Raw genomic sequence first — 20,267 nt, 5'->3', positions numbered from 1 at the left:
CCGGAGCTCCCGGGGCCTGGAGTAACCCCGGCGCCGCTCCTTCCCCTCCCTGCTGCGGTCCCTGGGGAGAGGGAAGGAAAGTGCCAGGCACGCTGCGGGGATGTGCTGCTTGGATTAGGAGCCGTAGGCAGATAGCGGCTCTTGAAAGCCGAGTCCAGCCCAGCACTTTGGCTAAAAGGGAGGGGACTGCCTGGGAATAAACCCGCGGGGGTGGACGCGATTATCTGAGCCGTGCAGAGAAAATAATTCGCTGTGGCTGGATGGGGGCCAGGAGAAGAATGTAGTCCAAGTAAGAGCCAAAACCAGTTTACAGTAGTAAGATCTACTTGTTACCAGGGGTCCTGGAAACGTTTCTCATTGTGAATGGTAAATGCTGTGTTGTAAGAGACAAGAGAAGATAGGGTTGCAGCGGGTACTAAAGCATACGAGCTTTCAGAATTGGTTGTGTATCTCTAAGAAAAGCATGCCATTAGCTGCTTAGGTAGAGAATGCAAGCAATAAGGCGTTTGTTGGCATGTCCTGTCAGCAGTTTGGATTTTTTTAGAAACCAAGCAATTCCTTTCTCCCGTGCCTGCATTAGTCCTGCAGGCGCGTGCAGAGTAGTCCCACTGGTACTGCTTGGGAGTGAGGGAAATGGAAATGGACACTCCACGAGTACGTCGGCAGCCGCCTTTGCTTCCTTGCCCCTGGGTGGCTTTGTAGTCCCGTGAGCCAGTTCTCTCACATAGGAACAACTTTACTGCCAATATGTAGGCAGCTTAATTTCTCTTTGGATCAGTAGTGATGGATTTAGAGTTGTAATGAAGTTTGGGGTGGATGTAAAGCCTGTGAACTCTGGGTTGGTTTTTTTTTTTGTAAAAAGTTGCCTGCTGTCATTGATCACCTTTTTTTTTCTTTCTTTTCTTTTTAAACCTAGGCAAGCATCAAGCGAGCCTAAGGCAGTTGAAATGAAGGTTTACTGGAAACTTATAAGTACATTTCATTATGGCTCAGGGATACCTGTGCCTTTTGCCACAACTATAGTACCTTGGTTCTTAATTAGCACATCCCTACTCTAAAATCCCTGAAAATGCTGCTGCAAAAGTTATCTTGTGATTAATTTCTACAATCTCTCAGAAAATCTGACTCCTTGAAAGACTCCTTCTCTATTGTTTCAATAAATGGAAACTGTATGGCTTTATTTTAGGGCTGTCTGTTGTTTAGTTATGGTGTGAAGTTGTGAATCCATATACGAATTAGAAAAGCTGATTTTCTTTGTGTTGTTCTGGATATGTGCCCCCTTGGCCTCATTCTGCATGTGAAGGGTCACATATGTATGTAACGCTGTATTTAAAGATATCAAAATATTTTCTCCACTTCAAATTTTAGGAATTTCTAGTGCTTAGCGCTTCTGCCAATTTTGGTGATGGCATCTTTCCCAAATGGTGCCTTACCTTTAGCCATGCTATCAGTATTAACTTTAATCCTGACACACTTGGAGTCTTATGTTTTTATGTTTGGCTGAAAAAATCTATGCTTAGCATAAGCTGACAAACTGTGGAAAATATAGAGGCCTTAGTAACTGACCTTGAATGCAGGGGAATTGCTTAGTGTTCGATAATTCTGAAAAAAATCCCCATCTCAGCCTGGCTTTAGACCCCTTTCTGTGACATTCTTGTCCTTTATGTCCAGTGGGAATTGCAACTACTTCTAAGACAGAGAACATTTGTTTCTGCGTCAGACAACACAACGTGCAACATAGGATCCATCAAAGCCTGCAGAAACATCGTCACAGTTAACAATAACTTTTTGGTGCTTATCAGTACCCAGCATGCTCATCTTGAGTATCCTTAAATGTTGTAGGCTTTGCTCACCCCACTAATTTCCAAATCTGCATCACATGTGTATGGAGATGGCACGGTTTTTTACCCTTTCATCCTGTGTGTTTTTCAGCTTTTAGGGGTTCCCATCTTTCTCGTTCAGTTGTGCACTTGAATGAAACCTGGATGTGTTGCAGAATTCAGGCCAGACTCTCATTTGCACAGTTAGTGCAGTACCTCAGCAGTGATGTGTTGTGTCAGGGTGATATTATGGGTAGTTTACACTGTTACTTGTTTCTTTTTGTTGCATCTGCTTTTCTGTTTTGGTAAAATAGATTTGTATTAAAGAAAATATTCCACAAATAAATGATTTATTATATAGGAGTTTGCTTATGGATTGTATATGGGAGAGCTGGAACAAAGATAAAAAATATTCGGGATTTCTGCTGCTCATATCTATTTACATTGGGTTAGCTTGTCTTTCTCATAACATCACAAAACAAGGAGGACCAAAGCAGCGTCTGTCTCTGGTGGTTTATGGCCTGTGTGTACAGTCTGAATTCTGTCACTTTCTCAAGAAAGTTTTTTCCTAGTCTTCTGAAATAGGGAGCCTGACTGACTAGGTGCTCAAGTACATTTAGGTAAGGTTCAGAATGTCATTCCTTACGGATGGAACTGCACAAAGTTGCCATCCTCAGTGAGTGTTTCTCAATTTACTGATAAGGGGAAATCAGTGAGAGACCCTTGCTGAAGACAGATAATTTTATTCTTGGATGATTTTACATTTTCTTCAATCTAGGGACTCATTATAAAACTGTACCGCTAGTGCAGTCTGCTGAAGTGACAGACCTCCTCAACTCAGCTTAACATCTCCTGTGGTTTCATTTGAGATTCTTGGAGCTCAGTGCTGAACTGATGCTTAAGTGTGGTAGCTGCTATGCTACCTACATGGACTTTTTGTGACAGCCAATTTTTGTAAGGCAAAATAAATTTTATAGGTATAATGAGATCTCTTTTTGACTGAGAATTTTTATGTATTAGTAACGAGACGCTTGGGGGATGCTGTTCATAGCTTTTTTTTTTGTTTTTTGAAAAGGTGGTAATGAAATAAACGTCAGTTGTATTATACAGTTAGCCTTAGATAAAATGCCTCAGGATGAGCAAAAGTTATTAGCTGTTGTTTATGGGAGCAGGAAAGTTTTTTCTGCGTAGAAAATTTTGTGCCTTGTCAGTAGTAATAGCATTGATCTAGTAGCAGTGAGATTTTGTCAGTGCTAGCTGCTGTGGGAATCTCACTGCCAAACGTATGCAGATATATTTGCCTTTGCGTTACTTGGCCAGGTCTCGCGCCAGCTCAGCTATCCCTGCGCCTGTGCTGGACCAGCAGTACCAGAAGTGCTGGGCATTCCCTGTGCTCTGCCGTTTCTGCACATGCTGGTTGCACCAGGCCCTGGGCTAAGGTAATACCTTGCAGGGAGTTCCTACTGTGTGGTGGACCAGCCTGTATAAATCCATGCTTGCTGCTGAAAACACAGGAGGTCAGGAAAAGAGGGACTGGGATTAGATAGGAAGCACCTTGTGCTTTCACAGCTTGGTGTGATCTGAAATGTAATAAAAAGAATCCTTTGAAAGAAAATTTTTCAAATTATTCTCGTTTGAAAGAAAACAAACCCAGACGTTCATTCTGCTTTCTCAAAGATTTACTTAAAATATGAAAAAAGACTGTCATTTTTGCATGGAGAGTCTTAATACCTAACTTATATTTTCAACTTAATTTCTGTGAAAGGCCCTCAACATTTTAGAAAGTGTTTTTCAGATATTTTTTACATAATTTTCCATTAAAGCATGGAGCAGCAGTACAAACGTGATATTTGTAGGCATAAATTTGTGCACTAATTATTTTTTGCCATCCTTTGCTCCCATCGTTCAGTTGAAGGCCTTTCCCATTGATCTCACAGAGCTATGGAACTGCATAGGTTGGAAGAGGCTTCTGGAGGTCACTGTGTTCATCCTCTGACTAAAAGCAGATCCAGGTAGAGGAGGTTTTCCAGAGCCTTGTTCATTTGAGTCATGGATATCTCCAAGGTAGGAGACTCAAATCTCTCTGGCCCCTATTCCCATTATACCTATCACTCAGGGTGAAAATTTTTTTCTTACCTAATCTGCATCGCCTGTGTTGTAACGTGTATCCATCGCCTCTTTTCATTGTATCTCTGGGGAGAGCCTGTCTCCGTTGTCTCTATATCCTCCTGATACGTTGCTGAAGGCAGCAATGAGATCCCCCCGAACCTTCTCCAGGTTGAAAAATCCAGTATGCTCATCTCTCCTTGCACAGAGACACTCCAGTCCCCTCATCAATTTGGTTACCCTCCACTGGGCTCACTCCAGTGTATCAATGTCTGTCTTGTATTGGGGAGCCCAAAGGTGCTCATAATGCTCCAGATGTGGACTCTCAAGTGCTGAACTGAGGGGAGTAAACAAGTAGATGGAAGGCAGGAATCCAGGTAGGTACTTTTAGCATATCACTTTTCTTAAGTGATTTTTTTGATTCAGCTTCAGCTTCTCATTCTCACAGGAGAGATACATTGTGTTTGTATTGTTACCTGCTTAGATGACCTGAGCCCCTTCTGCAGAGTGTTTTGGAAAGTCTTTTTTTCTGTTAAATAACCAGTTTCACACTGAGCTCATTTCTGAAAGTAAAGACCCTTTTAAACTATAAGCAATATATATTTTCTCATGCTGTTGTTGCAATATATGTTGTTTGGCGTTAAGTACTGTGCTTACAATTGATGCTTGAATTTAAATGGTTCTGGCTGACTTCTGGTTCAAGGCAACTCCTATTTGCCTTATGCAAGAAATGGTTTCACTGCCTGTGGAGCTACTTGCATGAGTGTAGTGGATTAGCCTCACGGGGGCAAGGATTTTCCTTTATTTTAGATGGGACAGTCTGAGATATCACATGCATATTGTAGCTTGGATTTTAGCACAACCACTGCATAATTCCCTTTATTCAGGCCAGTCTGCATGTGATACTTTTGGATTTTTTATACCAGTGCCCACGTTTTACTTTCCTCATTTTCATTGTTGGTATTTTTTTTTCCATTTTCACATTGTCTTTCAAGCAGGGGTAGTGGGAAGCAATGAGATCAGTTATGGTTTTGAGATCTGTTGTGAACTGAATCCCTGGTTAGGTTGGGTGGTTAAATTAATTTGTTTATTTAATATTCACTAAACTACATTTCTAAGAAATCTTAGGGTGAAGATGGTCTTCAGTCTTCCGGTTAGCAGTTTTCAAGTAATGGATTTGAATATGATCAAAGTAAAATTAATTCCCAGCAAGATCCTAAAGACTTTTTGAGTTTGGACGTATCGTAGAATTACTAGCAGAAGGAAATTCCTCTGTACTAAAAGGTATTTTAATGAAAGGGTGGAATTTTAAATATATAAAGTTACTGTATAACATTTTTCAGCTAGCATTTATAGGACAGGTCAAATTTATTTTGAAAAATATTTTCTAGAGGTTTAAATCAAATGATTTAGTTCTTTAGGCATAAAACCTGTCACGAGGAAAAATAATTTAAAATTATTAATACAGATGAAACATATAAATAAAAAATATTTTGCAGCAGCACCAAGGCTCAAAGACAGAAGTCATGTTCTTTTACATGCCATGTAAAGAAATGAGATCTAGAATGAAGAAGCTCTTCATTCTGTTTCTATAGCTGCTATGTCAAGAAAGTATTCTGTAGGAATTTTATGTCACGCCCAAATTCTCAGAGGCTATTCTTCTGATTTTTAAAGCGACTCAACAAAAGATGCTCTTAGGCTTTGGAATGGGGCCAGATTTAGTTTCTTATTTATTCTCCTGCTTGCAGACTTTTGAGGAAGATGGTGAATTATGCGGTTGTTGCCTTCTGTACATATATATTTTTTTGAATGTGTGTATATATATATATATACACACACATATATATATATATATGTGCTAAGAAATAGTTGGGTCCAAGATTGTTACTGAAAAGCCAATATTTCCCCTAACTGTCCTTCTGTGATTTCAGTCGTTCTGATGCCAACTGAGTTAATGTTTAAGGATGTAGAATGGAAAATTTGATCTCCGTGTTCTTTTCCCTCTCATTCTGTGACTCCTTAATTAAACTTACAGTTAATTATGCAATTTAATTTGTGTTGACCTTTCAAGGACCTTAAAGCATCTGACAGTGAATGCAGAGTCTCAATGTTTATTTCCATGAGTCCTTGTATGAGTTTATCATAAATTCTAATGGTACTTTTGGAATTAAAGATGGCCAATGGATAAGTAAGAAATAATAACATGTATGTCCCTGGAGATCCATAACTATAAATACACACAAATATATAAAAAGAAGTACTGAATTATGTCATACACAGCATTTAAAATTAGGTAACACCGCTACCACCAGTAATTCTGCATGTCAGAATATTACAAAACATTTTATGTGTTGTAGGTCCACTCTTTGACATAGGAGTCCCACTCGGTGCTAAAAGTCCTGTGTTTGGATGATCAGATCCACTTGTAGTCCCATAAAAGACTGATATCTGTTCCAAAGGCGAGGGGTGTCTGTGATCTCGGAGGGGACCAGACTTGAAAGCTGGGTCCTCGATGCGGAGGCCTCATCCTGTGCAGGCAGAACTTGGCTAAGGTGCAGAACCCCACTCTTGTGCGTCAGATGTCATAGGGAAGGAGAAAAGAAAAGTGAAGTGAAAGAAAGCTTTGTATTACAAACTAGTTTCTTGACTGTTTAAAAGATTGTTGGCCAGTGTAACGCTTCTGGAGTTTATGAGTTTAATGATTATTCCTTATTTCTTACAGAGGGACACTAAAGTAAAGTATTTGTCATTTACTATCAGTAATCTTTTCCAAAGAGGCTTTTGATAGAGAGCTCTTGGGGAAAAAAGGCATGCCCTACAGTATTACTGTATGCAAGCATATGAATCTCACAATGCATTTGTTAACCTAAACCAAAAGTACAAATGAGAAAAAGCCAGTATGGCAGCAAAAAAATATATATATACGACTCAAAATTAATTATATCTTTCTGAAGCTGTTGTGTACTAGCAAGAAATACTTAGTGTACCTTGGCAAAGTACAAACCCCGTAATTCATTGTCTTCTGTGTTTTACCAATGAACACACAAACCAGTATCTCTCCATTTTATTAGTATTTTATTTATGAAGTACTTGTGAGTCTGTAGGACCTCTGGAAGATGGTAAAAAATGTATAAATATGCAAAGGTGCGAAGTTCCTCACTGGAACTGTAAACGCTTTCCACTGTAGCAAGGAAGAGATGTAGACTGGAGATCAACATGCTTGGGGATGTACCCTCAGGCTCATGAAACCCTTCTGCAACTCAAACCTGGTTTCACTGGCATTCTGCATACAAAAATGAGGGTAAAAGAAGGCCCTGAAAGTAACGCTCAGGCTTATGTAATGGTGAGGCTCCTGCCTGAGAGGAATTACTGTGAGAAGCAGAAACCAGTGACAGAAAAGCACTTGCACAGAGGATGATTCAAATGCAGCCAGATTTTATAAGAAATGGATTAAAAAAAAATATTGGCAACCTCCAGGTTGTGTTTCTCCCTGTGTATCCTGACAGACTGGCACCACTTATGAAGTGAGATGTATTTTTTTATAAACTATTAATCGTTAAAGTAAGGATGTAACATATTTTCTTGTTTAATAGTTCTAACCTGTGGAAATAAATGTGCAATAGGATAAGCAAACTGGCAATTAATTTAAAACCTCAAGAGCAGAGAAGTTCACTTGCTAGGAAAGAGCAGCACAGTGATAAATGATTTGGAGAGGTGGGAAACTAGGGCAGTTAAGTGGCTTATGAATTCATTTGCAGAGAAATGTAAGGCGGGCTTGGGGACAAAAGGAACAGAGCAAAGCAAAGAAAAAGGAATGGACCCTGAGGGTTTTACAATACAAAGAGATTGTACTGGGATTTAGGATAAAACTTTGTCTCTAACAGCTTGGGCATGGTGTTCAGTGCAGCGGAAAGAGGAAACAGTAGTGTGGCGCAAACTAGTAAACAGATATCAAAACCAAATCAGATGAACTGGGTTGCTGCAGCGCTTGAAAGGTTGGTGAGTGGGATCACATTTAAGAGATCAGCTGCATCAATTTCTAGTCAGCCTTTGTGTATCCTTTTGAGAAAACAAGATACTCTCAAAATTGTGGATAAAATTGTAAAGGAGCAGTTGTGAAGTGACCACTCTAGGGTATAGGTGAGCAAAAGCCAGTGCAACCGGCTTCTGTCTGAAGAGGGAAATTATGATTAAGTATCAGTGGAGAAAACAGAAAGGCACTGAAGGGGAAGGAAGCCGTGGGCTGCTTGAGTTAGTGACTTGTAATCACGAAGGACACTTGTGTTCCTTAATACTGAAAGGGACAATTGACTTTTATCAAAAGCCCAATAGAAAAAATGAAGTGGTATGAACGCACGCACCTGAGTTGTGTCTCTGCCACTCTTGCTCTCATTACTTTACATTACAAGCTGGACAGATGAGCATGGCTTTGTTATTAATACAAGTTTGCTCCAAGCTTAACTGAAAATGTACTGACTGTCAAACAGGCTGAAGAAAGCAAAAGGGAACTAGGCTTTATTGGTTTTTTTTTTTTTCTTTTTTGGTTGTTACCTTGAAAATTGATGACTTTTTTTTTTTTTAATTCCAGTACATGTTTTGTACTTTATTATTTGGAATTGGTTAGTATTTTGGAGACTCCTTTATTCAGATTGTTGAAAGTTCTTATCAGTAACTAGCTGTCATTAAGGATTAAAGTATACACGTGAACATAGTGTGCAGGTTCTGACCTTAGTGTCAACTGGCTCCAATCCTACTTTGTTTTAGAGGTCTAACAAAAAAACACGTCCCAGAGTAGCACAGGTCTACAAAATGTCCCAAGATGAGCATCTGTTAAATACTGTAAATGAAGTAAGAGCATGAGGCACCAGTAATACAGCATTTACTCATGCATTTCTCTTTCATAGCATGGATTTGATTCCAGTGCCTTACCTGGATCTCTTCCCACAGATTAAGCTTGGTTGTGAGGAAAACAAGGGCAAATCCTGGATCTTCTCCTTCATTTTAGGTTTTTCACGGCCACTAATAATATTTTAGCTATTGTATATCGAAAAGGCCTTGGGTCTTGGGAGTATAAGGATGGTTGTCTTGGTAGAACAAACAATGGTCCAACAACGAAGGTGTGAGGGACGTGGACAGAAATTCTGCCTCTTCTGTTTTCTCTCCCCGCTGCCTCCCTGGTATTTCCCCAGGCCGTGTGTTCTGGCGGTGCCTGCAGCTGCATAGCCAAGTACAGGCTTGTGAGCGATGCCTTCAGTCAGCATCGTTGTCTTTTCCACTGGTGGTTACCTCTGTTTAAGAATATGAGCATGCAGAGGGAACAAAACTAAATAAAACCACAGTATGAAATGCTGATTTTCAAGCTAATCTGAAACTGCCTCACAGTATTCCCTGCCTGGGCCAAAAACCCTCTCAAGAGCCTGTTTTATTATTTCTGAGAGTAAGTCACCTTTGCTCAACCCATTGTTACTGAGGAAAAGCACTCAACCCGTGCTGCCTTCTGCTTCTGGATACTGTGTGAGACATTGTAAATAAGCCTGAGAGCCAGCTGTTTGGTTTTTGGTTTTGTGTTTTTTTTTTTTTTTTTTTTTTTTTTTTTTTTTTTAAGACAAACACAGTTATTCAGGCTTTGGAATATATCGAGAAGGTTGAATCTTGCCTATTCTGGGGAATTTGGATTGTTGATACCATCCAAAGTAACTGTAAGGGTTTTTACAGTGACACACCAGGAACTACTGCATTTTACCAAATTAGGTTCCAAAAGTTAAGCTAGCGTGCTCATCTCCATATCGTCTGTTGGTTATTTCTTTGTACCCATGCTCACTGTGGAAAATGTAAAACTCCAGGTTCAACTCCCATTTGAAGCTGGGCTTGTACTGTGGCAATATTAAGGGAAATCGACAGCGGCGGTGTCAGTAGTAAACTGCTTTGGATGCCATCTGCTGTATTTTAGCTGCAACTGCCACTATGTGATGAACGAACAAAGATCAAGTTTAGCTTGTGCACAAGGAAGTGTAAATCCTGTTGTGTTCAGAAGTTAGTTATACAATGGTAGACTTTGGTATTTTCTACGTAATAATTTCATTGCATGGCAATCTTTTAAGTAATATCTATGGCCAAAATGAAGTTAACACGTTTATTTTAGTACTAAAGTAAGAGTCAAGACCAAAACCAAATAGCTATTAAATCTTACAATTGAAAAAAAAAAATTATATATATGTGTGTGTATATATATGTATATATAAAATAACGATTCTTTATGATCCCTACTACCAGATTTTGAGATAATTGCTATGGAGCAATTGTAGCAAATGGGACCACCAGAAAGACTGGTTGTTAACTCCCAAGGTTTAAGAGGGAAACGTGGATTTTGATGTTGCAGATGCATTTGCTGTCCTGACAAGGAAACTGCATTTCTTGTCTTGTTAAATACAACAAACATTAAGAACAGAGGAAGAATAAATACAGAGAGCACAATGTCAGTTTATCTAGCCAGTTTCCAGTGACCACACTTTAAAGTAGAAGAACGTGTCTCCACTCTGCTCTGAAATGTCATATTAAGTTGACAAAGATATTCCCATGACAACTGTCCAGAAAATAGCTGGTATCACTGCTCTAACTGCTGCCTTTTTTTTGATTTACTGTTATTTTGGCAACATGAAAGCCAATGCCAGCTGACACACATGTGCATCTGGCACGCAAAATACTGATAAAAAATTCAGTGATGGGGCTTGTTATTCAAGTCAAAATGAAAAAAAAAATCACTGAATATATTGAGAGACTGTCTCTGAGACAGAAGAAAGGTATGAAGAGAGTTGGTGCATGCTATAAAAAGATAGGAAGCCCTTGTTTATGTTTTATGTATGTTGAGATAACATTCCTCGCAGTGACAATGATAGCGGAGTGACCATGGTTGTTGCTTGCTCACTCTTCTCGTGCATCCACCTGAGAAGTAAGCATGTGGACTACAACACAGTTGTTGCCCAGAGTCCCGCGAGGAAACCTTCTCAGATTGTAGAGTCAGTGAGACTGTGGTGTTGGTGAAGCATCGAGGCCCTTGTTTCCCTGAACACTGCTGTTTCTTTGGGGTTTAGTTTAAGTCCCAGGTGAAGCAGGGAGAGTGCAGCTGAAACACAGTGGAATGTTTATGTATCGGTGATCGCTTCTCAGTGTGCAGATACTTCCTGCTTCGCTGCAATCTTCAAAAAGTGTGTGCACGTTGGCCATGAAGCTACTAGAATGTATTATCAAAACAATAAATTTAATGTATGAATTGATCACATATTCAGTAAAAAGCACTAGGGAAATGCATTATTTAACACACTGCCTCATGGTGGTGTTTAGGCTGGAGCTAAATACAGCTTCGGTTGTAATTATATATGTGCTTTACCGGTGGGGCTCCCATAAATGGATTTCAAAGCCATGCTGAGGACAGTGTTATTACACTGATTTTCTATTACTTTCAAAATCATTTTGTTTCTGACAATGTGAACTGACAATGAAATGAAAATGTGTCCCACCCATTTAGCGTTTTTTGTACATGCTCATTCTTTCTTTTCCCTTTAGTTGCCCCATGTGAGGGACTTGATGTAGATCTTATGCTTACTAGAAACCAGTATCCAGCTGCATTTAAATTACTGCAGATGTAAGCCTGTGGGGCAGGAGCTCCAGATGAGGAAGTGTAAAAGAGCGCTCCTTTTATTGATGGAAAGGGATTAGTGTCGCTGTGAAGAGGTTTATTTACAGAGTCCGTCTACCCTGAAATGGCTCTTAGGCAGGCTGTCCATGAACTTGGGTTTGGGAACTGCATGGTGCTTCCCTAGGAGGTTTTGTAATCTCCATGGAAGAAATGGGCATGAGAGATAGGGAAACCAGGCATGTCACTGCCGTTATTTATGTGGGCTTGCATGTGACTCTATAAGCTTACACAAGGTACAGTAAGAGTATACCTTGATGTCTGACATTTAATATTTCAAGTTTTAGTATGTAAAGACAGCCAAGCCTGGCTAATTCACTCAGAAATTCTTACTGAAGTGATCAGTTATGAAAATTATCTTCCTGTCATTGAATGGAATTGCTAATGCAAAAAAAAAAAAAAAGTAACAAGGCACAATATAAAGCTGTCATATGAATAATGTATTTATACTGTATTTTGCTAAGTTAAGAAAAATTCAAGTGATCCAACCTTATTTATTCCTTAGAGAAACATAGGCCTACAATCATTACCTATGTTTTTGAAAATTTTATTAAAAAATAAGCAATTAGTTGAGCAAATAACCTACCATTATTTGACAGATCATTTGGCTGTTACATGAAAAACAGGATTAGTCATAAGAAAAATCAGAATCCTAGGGTAGCTGTAGCTAGAGATGGGATTAAGCAAAATGTCTTAATATTTAAACATGGTATTAGAGGCTGAGGATAAATGGCAGACAATTGATAATAACGTTTGTATACAAATTGGCTTAGATCATGTCTTGCCATTGAAGATGAGTCAATCTGAACCTTAAAGCTGATTGACACTGAACAGATCTGCTCTTTGCAGGTCAAATTTGTGCTGCAATGCTCTGCTCTTTTACAGGAGGTACTGCTGTCACTGGCATTTGTGAATTTTATGTAGACAAAGTGGGCTTGATTTCCCTGTAGGCTCTATTGCCCTATCTTCAGTTGTAGAAAGTGCCTGTTTCTTGAGTTAGGTGACATGAAGTAGAATTGTAGAAAAACAAGGCAGTAGGGTTTTATGCATTTAGATAGGAATCTCATGGGATTTGTAAAGATGTGGGGAAGTGCGGGTGAGAGATTTGTTTGGGTAGGTAAAGGTGTGACAGGAAGATGGGTTTGGGATCTTCTTTAAAAAAGGTGGGGATGTAAGCAGGGAGAAATGTGTGTGGGAGCACGGATGGAGGGAACGGTTCCTAGTTTGAGACAGTAGGATGAAGGGAAAACAAACTTGAAGCTGAGAAAGCCCAAACTGTGTTCCAAGAGGAGATGCCTCTCATTCTTTTTTTGGCATTGCACTATCTGATGTTGGGGCTGGGAAAACTGTTTCTCTAGGTGACCCCCCCTTATACTGTCTTATTCCTTCCTTTGGCTACTTCTGAGGAATATCTAGTGGGTATTTAATTTTCTCAGGCTTCTTGGAATGGTAAGTGTTGCAGCTCTTTATTACCTAGCAGAAAATAGCTACTTGGGTGCAACACAATCACATGCTCAGCATTCAATAAGAACCCTTTAGTTTCCTCAAATAAATGAGATACGCGAAAAAGATATGCTTATTTTAGATTGAGTGAAGCTTCTCTAAGCTGAATCTGAAAATCATAACTAACTGGAAATGGCAGAAAAAAGGCAATTGTGTTCTCTAGAGATAAGGGCAACTGACAGGTGGAGCAGCAGAAAAAAACCTATTACAATGAGTGCATTGGAAGGAATAAGATCAACTGCTATAATGTTTTCTATGTCGCAGACCTGCTATTGCAGCTTGAACTGTTCCCATTACAGCAAAACATTATTGAAAGGTCTTAAATAGCTTGCCTAGCAGAGCAGCATATAGTACTATCACTGTAATTAAGCTTCCACCAGCATTTCTATGATAAACATACCTTCAGGGTCCTATAACCCAGCTTTCAAATCTTTATTTGATGCTCGCAATATACTGTGCTGTGATTTAATATTTGTCCAAAGGTTGTAGTGTGAAACTGTGCTTTCATAGTGGTGGAGCCTTGTTCAGATCAGAGGTGCTTAGAGCAATATATATGTTCTAGAGTCTTATGGACGATGTCAACTCTTTGCAGACTGTCCCGCCTGTGGGGAAATGGGAAGCTGAATGTGTGGGTATAGTGAAATCACAGTGTTTGTTTTCAGCAAGAGCCTTATCCCTGCATGATTAAGTAGTTGTGCAGTCCTCGGGAGAGGGCAGGAAAATCACAGTGGACTGACAGTCACAGTCTGATTCCTATTTCATCTCTTCTCCTTGAGGAGGAGTGTAATCAGTGCCAGTCCCTTTCTCTCCGTATGCAGTATTGGAAAGTCTCTCAGGGTTAAGAGAATCCAACAGCCACTGAACGTGCATTAGCGCATGTGGGTGGGCAGAAGTTTAGATCTGCACTCAGAATACTTCATCTGATAAAGGACCTAGAGAAGATTGCTAGTTCATTGCAGTGAGAAGAAAGACTCTCAGTAAACTTCAATTTCTGCACGCTCTGGGTGCTTAGCAATGACTCAGGCAGGCATCCTCTTTATGAATGTCCCATCTTTTTTTCAGAAAATAAGGAAGCCTCAGGAAGTCTCTGGCTCCTAAAGGCAGCACATTAACAATACTCTTATACCCAGGATGCTTTCCTGGGCCACTGAAGCTGCTTAGCATTTTGTGCTGTTTCTGAGAGTCAGTGGATGTACAGTTCAGTTTTCCTTCAGGAACTTGGTGCTATCAGCTTAGCTACCCTGGAGCTCAGTTTCTCCCTTCTCCTTTGGGATTAATATAGATATTTCAGAGTCCCAACAATAAATAAATGAGGTATAATATTCATTCAGGGTTTTTGCTAGCCATAAGTCCAGAGACTGAAACGGAAGTCTAGAGGAATTCTGGACTAAAATTTGCTCATTACTGGGCTTCATATGAATGCTGGTGTGTGAAGCCCACTCTTTTCCTAGCAAAAAAGAAAAGCTTTGAGACATTGCCTCTTTAATACTGTCTGCTGTAAGCAAGTCTCTGAAATGAGTGCCCTCAGTGCCTGTGTTACTGTGCATTAGGGCCATGTCATAATGATTCTTTTTAGTAGCTTATGCAGCCGCAGCTCCTGTCACTTCAGTGACAACTAGAAGTAGGTTCTGTTTATAGTGATGCAATTCTAGGCACGTTTGAGAATCATCAAAATAAAATGCATTGCATAAACACATACAGTGTAGAACCTTGGTTGTTAACTTTTTGTTCTCTACCTAATTGGAGTCCAGTTTAGCCCCATTTGAAGTGTGTCAGCAATTAAGTTTAAATTCTACATATGAATGCTTCCAAGGCTGATCCCTTGGACGTTAGCCCAAATAGCTGCTGTCATGGAAATGAAAGCTTGTCCAGCTGTTCAGCTGTTCTTCGGGGTCTTCAGAACTGTCCTGGGATGAGCTTTCCATGGTCAAAGGAAATATTAACTAGAGGTGAGTGTGTTTCATGAGTCCTTTCCTGTGTTGTAAAGGATTTGAATCAGAGGGCCTCTGAACCTGGTGACTAAAACCATCACAGGTGGGTAGAAATTAAAAAGCTAATCTTAAAGCTATGCAAGAAAAACAACTGGGTGTTGATTATTTGTTCTGGTCTAAAATGGGATAATTCGGGCATCTGCGATGACCGTCTGATGTAAGTAGTATGAATGGCTAAAATAAATGTGTTTCTTAGAGGCAGAATTAAGTAATGAAAAGGCACTGAAACTTTAGTCCCTTGACTAAAGTCTTTTTCCATCCCATATAGAGCCACATGAGGTGTGTTGGTCATACATTTAGCATCTCATAAAAATTAAATCTGTGCTTTATTTCTCTCCAGTGTTTTCTGCATGCAATAAATACTCTTTGAGGCTAGGCCATGGATTTTAAATGCCTAACATGCTGATTTTAACTTCCAGATGTGTACATGACTACTTTGCTCTAACTCTCCCTCATGTTAACTGTGTTACCCGTCTCTCTTATCACAGTGACCTATGAAATGCAGGTTCTACTCATGCCTTATGCTACAGGTTCTCTGTTAGTTGCGATAGGAATAATACCATATACATCATGCAGAGCTGTAAATATGTGCAGGGGAGGGTGTTTTAATTATAAGTCTTTGTAGAGCTTTTGCAAAAATCTCTTGTGCCTGGAAGTGTGCTGTAAAATAATGACTACTACTAAAGCTTTCATCCTTAAAATGTATAAGCGTTAGAGAATGTTACTTATTCAGAATGCTTTTATGCATATTAACTAGTCCTTGCAATGATGTGGGGAAGTATGTATAGTTGCTATGGCACACGAAGGGGAAGACAATGGCCAGGTAGCCTTTCAGAAGGGAGTCCCACTTTGAACACTTAATTTGTAAAAGCAAAAATGTGGGCCTACGTGACCTAACTGAGATGGAAAGGGAAGTCTGTGTCATAGCTAGGATACGAGCCCCCAGTTCTGCTCTTCCAAATAGGCTTTATTAGTGCATATTATTTATAAGTCACAAATTTCCTCCTGAAATATGTCTACATCAAAGGCAGTCATCTTTGCATAAGTCTGTTCATGACCATTTAATGTTCTTCCAGATATCCTTCTCGTGGAAGGCCATGTGGTGCTTCCAGTTCACTCAGGAATGATGTATGTGACAACGGATGGATTATACACAGCTATGTCCATAGAAAGCCTTGTCTGTTTGCCAAGTACTTGCATCAACATCCAAAAAAATCCAGATGTTGCAACAAAATCCATGAAACCCAGTTCTGATTAGGGTTGATGCTTAATCATCTATTTATAGGAAGGTGTTGTGGTTTAACCCCAGACGGCAACTAAGCCCCACACAGCCACTCATTCGCTCCCCCTCGGTGGGATGGGGGAGAGATTCGGAAGAGTAAAAGTGACAAAACTTGTGGTTGAGATAAAGACAGTAAATAGGTAAAGCAAATGCCATGCATGCAAGCAAAGCAACACAAGGAATTCATTCTCTGCTTCCTGGGGCAGGCAGGTGCTCAGCCATCCCCAGGAAAGCAGGGCTCCATCACGTGTAATGGTTACTTGGGAAGACAAACATCACTTCGAACATTCCCCCCTTCCTCCTCCTTCCCCTAGCGCTATGTGCTGAGCCTGATGTCACATGGTATGCAATATTCCCTTTGGCCAGTTGGGATCAGCTGTCCTGGCTGTACCCCCTCCCAGCTTCTTGGGCAGCCCAGCCTCCTCGCTGGTGGGGTGGGGTGAGGCGCAGAAAAGGCCTTGGCTCTGAGTCAGCTCCTCAGGAATGAAAACATCCCTGAGTTATCAGCACAAATCCAAAACCTAGCGCCATACTAGCTACTATCAAGAAAATTAACTCTACCCCATCCAAAACCAGTACAGAAGGAATTAATCGTGGAGATTGTTTTACTAGGATCGAAGAGCATCCCCTAATTTTTCTAGCTAACTCAAAGTAAAGGAAGAAGAAGAGGCTGGCTATGTTCTAACACTTTTTTACAGCTCTTCAGTAAGGGTATAACGCTTTTCACTTAGTGCTTGATGAGCAGTTTTGCCAGATCCATGCAGGTACTGAGAGACAGATCTGAGTCTGTTCAAGTTGTGGTTACTTAGTGAGGTGACAAGTGGTCACTGCTAAATCAACAGAATGAGATAATGATTTTGTGTCAGCATGAGACAGCTTTGCTGCCAGGTATTTCTGACTGCCCTGTGTCTAGCCCTCAGCTAGCTTTCTAGGTGTATTCCTTGATGCCAGCTCTTTTGCATGGTCAACTTTCTCAGTGGATCCCTGCTAGCCATGCCTTCTGCTGTCGGTTGCTGTTGAATACTAGAAGGTAGCACAACCGGGCATGGCCATTGTATGTTTCTGACCTTGTCCAGGCTGCATTGGTCACAAAGGTTGTGGGTTTTGCTGCTCTGGATCCTTACCTGGCTGTGATTGCAGAGCTGATGTCATTCTCAAGCACGGTACTTTTAGGAGGGCAGTGCACTTCTTGTGTGTGCTTGCCCCCCATGTTTGCAATGGCAAAAAACTCCGGATTTGGGAAATTGTCAGACACCTGAAGCTGGAGTAGTTAGCAATGACATTTGGGAAGTTTCAGTATCCACATGGACGGCTCTTACCCGACTGAGCGCTACAGAGGAGAGCTTTATAGTCTCCCCAGCTGTGTTACATACTCGTATAATCTCTGTTGGTCCTCCCTCCTGTTCAAATAGTAATTCCTCAACCAGGAAGTCACCTACTGTGCTGTACACCAAGGCGTGGTAAATCACAGCGGTGACTTCAGTGATGTCCATGCTGGCTGGTCTGGAAAGGCGCACAAAACTTCCCCGCGCTGCCCTTTGAGCAGGCCAAGGCTGTGCAAGCAGGGCTGCCTGCAAGTGGTTCAGGACCTACTGACCTGGGTGGAGGCTTCAGGCTGTCGCTTTTGCGTGGCAATCTGCCAGAACTGCAGCTTTAGGAAGAAATCCTCAGCTTTTGTCAGCAGCACGTATCGATGAAATGCGCTCTGGTTCTCTAAAGGAGAAGGAGGCCTGGCAGGGTGGGACCGGCGGTCAGCGTGTGCTTTGCTCAGAGCCCTGGTTGCTGGCTGTGCTGTACACAGCGTGTGGGGGAGGAAAGAGGAGCAGATGGCAGCAGGATGGGACCTGGGTGCGTCAGGGGAACAGATGTGTGAGCTGAGCAGGCTGAGGTGGCTCAGCTGCTGCTGAGGAATGAGGAAGCCATGTCCCTGGGGCCAGTCTGTGCTCACAGAGATTTTGCTACAATTTGCTGCTTGTATATAACATAACTTTTCGGATCAGAGGGAGAAATAACTTCTTTTTTTCGCTCTTGTTTTTGAACTACAAATTCACGTGATGCTGTGTTTCTCTTTCTTCCTCTCTCCTCATCCTAGCAAGATTTGCTTGCTATCAAGGAGCTGTTTTGGGTCATGTTCTTTTGCAAAGTTTTGCAAAGTCACCAGGCATTCAAGGGGAGGGGTGGCAGCGGGTAGGAGTGCAGTGGGAGAGCTGGGACTCCCAACCCTCCTCCTGCGAGGGCATTGCAAACCGTGGCTGGCAATGGCAGAGGATCAGGCAGAACGTTGTGGTTGGGGAGTTGAGTATGGCATGGATGGGAGAACTCAGTCTGTAGCATGGGAAAAAAGTAATTAAGGAATGATTGAGGTGGGATTGGCGAGGTGGTGGCTGCTGCCAAGTTCTTTGTCATAGTGCGGCCAATGTCAGTTGTACAGGTGCTGGGAGTTTCCACTGGGTCATTCTGCCTCTTCCAAGGGGGGCTGGCTCTGCTGAGGCTCTCAGTCAGTGTGGTGTCGGTGCAGTCCAGCACAGCTTGTTTGTGGTTACGTGGCATTGGGGGTGACTTGAAATAAGGAGCACCAGCCTTTTTGCAGATCAGGGGGGACATCACAGCTGCCACTATGCCGAGGGGGAGGAAGAGAGTGAGGCTGGAGCTGGCTGTAAGGGTGAGAAAGGAGTGACCAGGAGAGGCGGTGGGCTGAGAAGCAGCCTCTGAAGACGGCTGTGGGAGGCACAGCAGATCGCCAGCGTGCATGATCACTTACTCTGCCATAAAGCTTTATCATAACCTTAGCCCAGTAAAATATTATAAACAGATTTTAAACTGGTGTAGGTGTTTGCTCCTATTCTTTGTGACTGCCCAGCTTGAGTTCATCCTGAAGATCGGCAGACAGCACTGGTTTGGGTCCCAAAGGCAGGGCCTGCCCCTCTGATCATACAGCACACTGAGATTTGCAGAGCTGGTGGGTCAGCAGAGTTACAGTAATCTGTCTAGAGGAATAGTAGTGGGAGAGAGGATGAAGGCTGATTAAATTACTGATTACAAATACTGAATTAAATCCACTTGCAAGGAGTCTTTGACTTTCATGATGCCATTAATCTGTGTGACAAGTGATTTCTGTGAATACTTCCAACTTTTAGGCAGTCACTGAAAGGTTCCTGGTACTTTTCTTTTACTGGGTTGTTTGTATGGCTACTTGGGAAAGTTTTGCTGCATGGTTATAATATAAAAATAATGAACAAATAATGACTAGTGGATAATGCATGCGTTCTTAGAGAAATATACTCATTCAAGGTGAAACCCAACTGTTTTACAAGAGTCACTGAAAACAAAAATTATGTGGTATTGCTCGAGAAAATTGTGATTAGTAGTTGCAGTTTGGTTTGTAAGGAAAGATACTCTAAAGAAGTAGGGTTGGACAACATCTTTATCATCAAAAACAGATTTCAGTGCCATATGACAAACTGGCAGGACTGAGTATTTGACTCCTTCTGGCAAACAGGCAAACGTGCCCCACGTAGGGGGATCTGGGCTGACGTTTGAATAAAGGAGACATCTGGAGCATGCATCCTTTCCCCAAAGCTATTTCCTTGCCCTTTGTGCCCTTCAAAACTCCTGCCTGAACAAGATCACTACTTTTTCCTTTATAAATTTAGGCTTTGTTGCCTTTCTGGCTTCTGGAAAGGTCGGCGTAATTTTATAAAGTCAGCATTAAAGCTGGAATTAATAAAGCTTTCTGGAATTACTAATTTGATCGAACGTGAGCGAGGCGTTGGTGTGCGCTGACGGAACCGGGAGCGGGGCGGGAAGGCAGAGGGGACCCGAGGGGGTTACCGGGCGCGGGGCGGGAAGGCAGCGGGGACCCGGGCGGGGGA

General features: G+C 41.5%; 1 protein-coding gene across 1 annotated transcript in view; it reads right to left on the bottom strand.

The window, feature by feature from the left end:
* BEAN1 (brain expressed associated with NEDD4 1) overlaps nucleotides 1-17,888 on the bottom strand; it is an 81,995-nt gene extending 64,107 nt beyond the window's left edge. The window contains exons 1-3 of the mRNA XM_035891527.1: nucleotides 17,715-17,888; nucleotides 17,520-17,656; nucleotides 3,267-3,400 (exon numbers count right to left, since the gene is read on the bottom strand). Coding sequence (XP_035747420.1) covers nucleotides 3,267-3,400; nucleotides 17,520-17,656; nucleotides 17,715-17,888 — 445 coding nt within the window. The remainder of the gene's footprint in view (nucleotides 1-3,266; nucleotides 3,401-17,519; nucleotides 17,657-17,714) is intronic.
* Between the last annotated feature and the right edge of the window lie 2,379 nt (nucleotides 17,889-20,267).

The sequence above is a fragment of the Egretta garzetta genome, unplaced genomic scaffold, assembly GCF_000687185.1.
Source record: "Egretta garzetta isolate BGI_Z169 unplaced genomic scaffold, ASM68718v1 scaffold23, whole genome shotgun sequence".
NCBI classification, from domain to species: Eukaryota; Metazoa; Chordata; class Aves; order Pelecaniformes; family Ardeidae; genus Egretta; species Egretta garzetta.
Note: the sequence above shows the minus strand (reverse complement) of the source record. Positions and strands in the feature narration are given on the sequence as shown.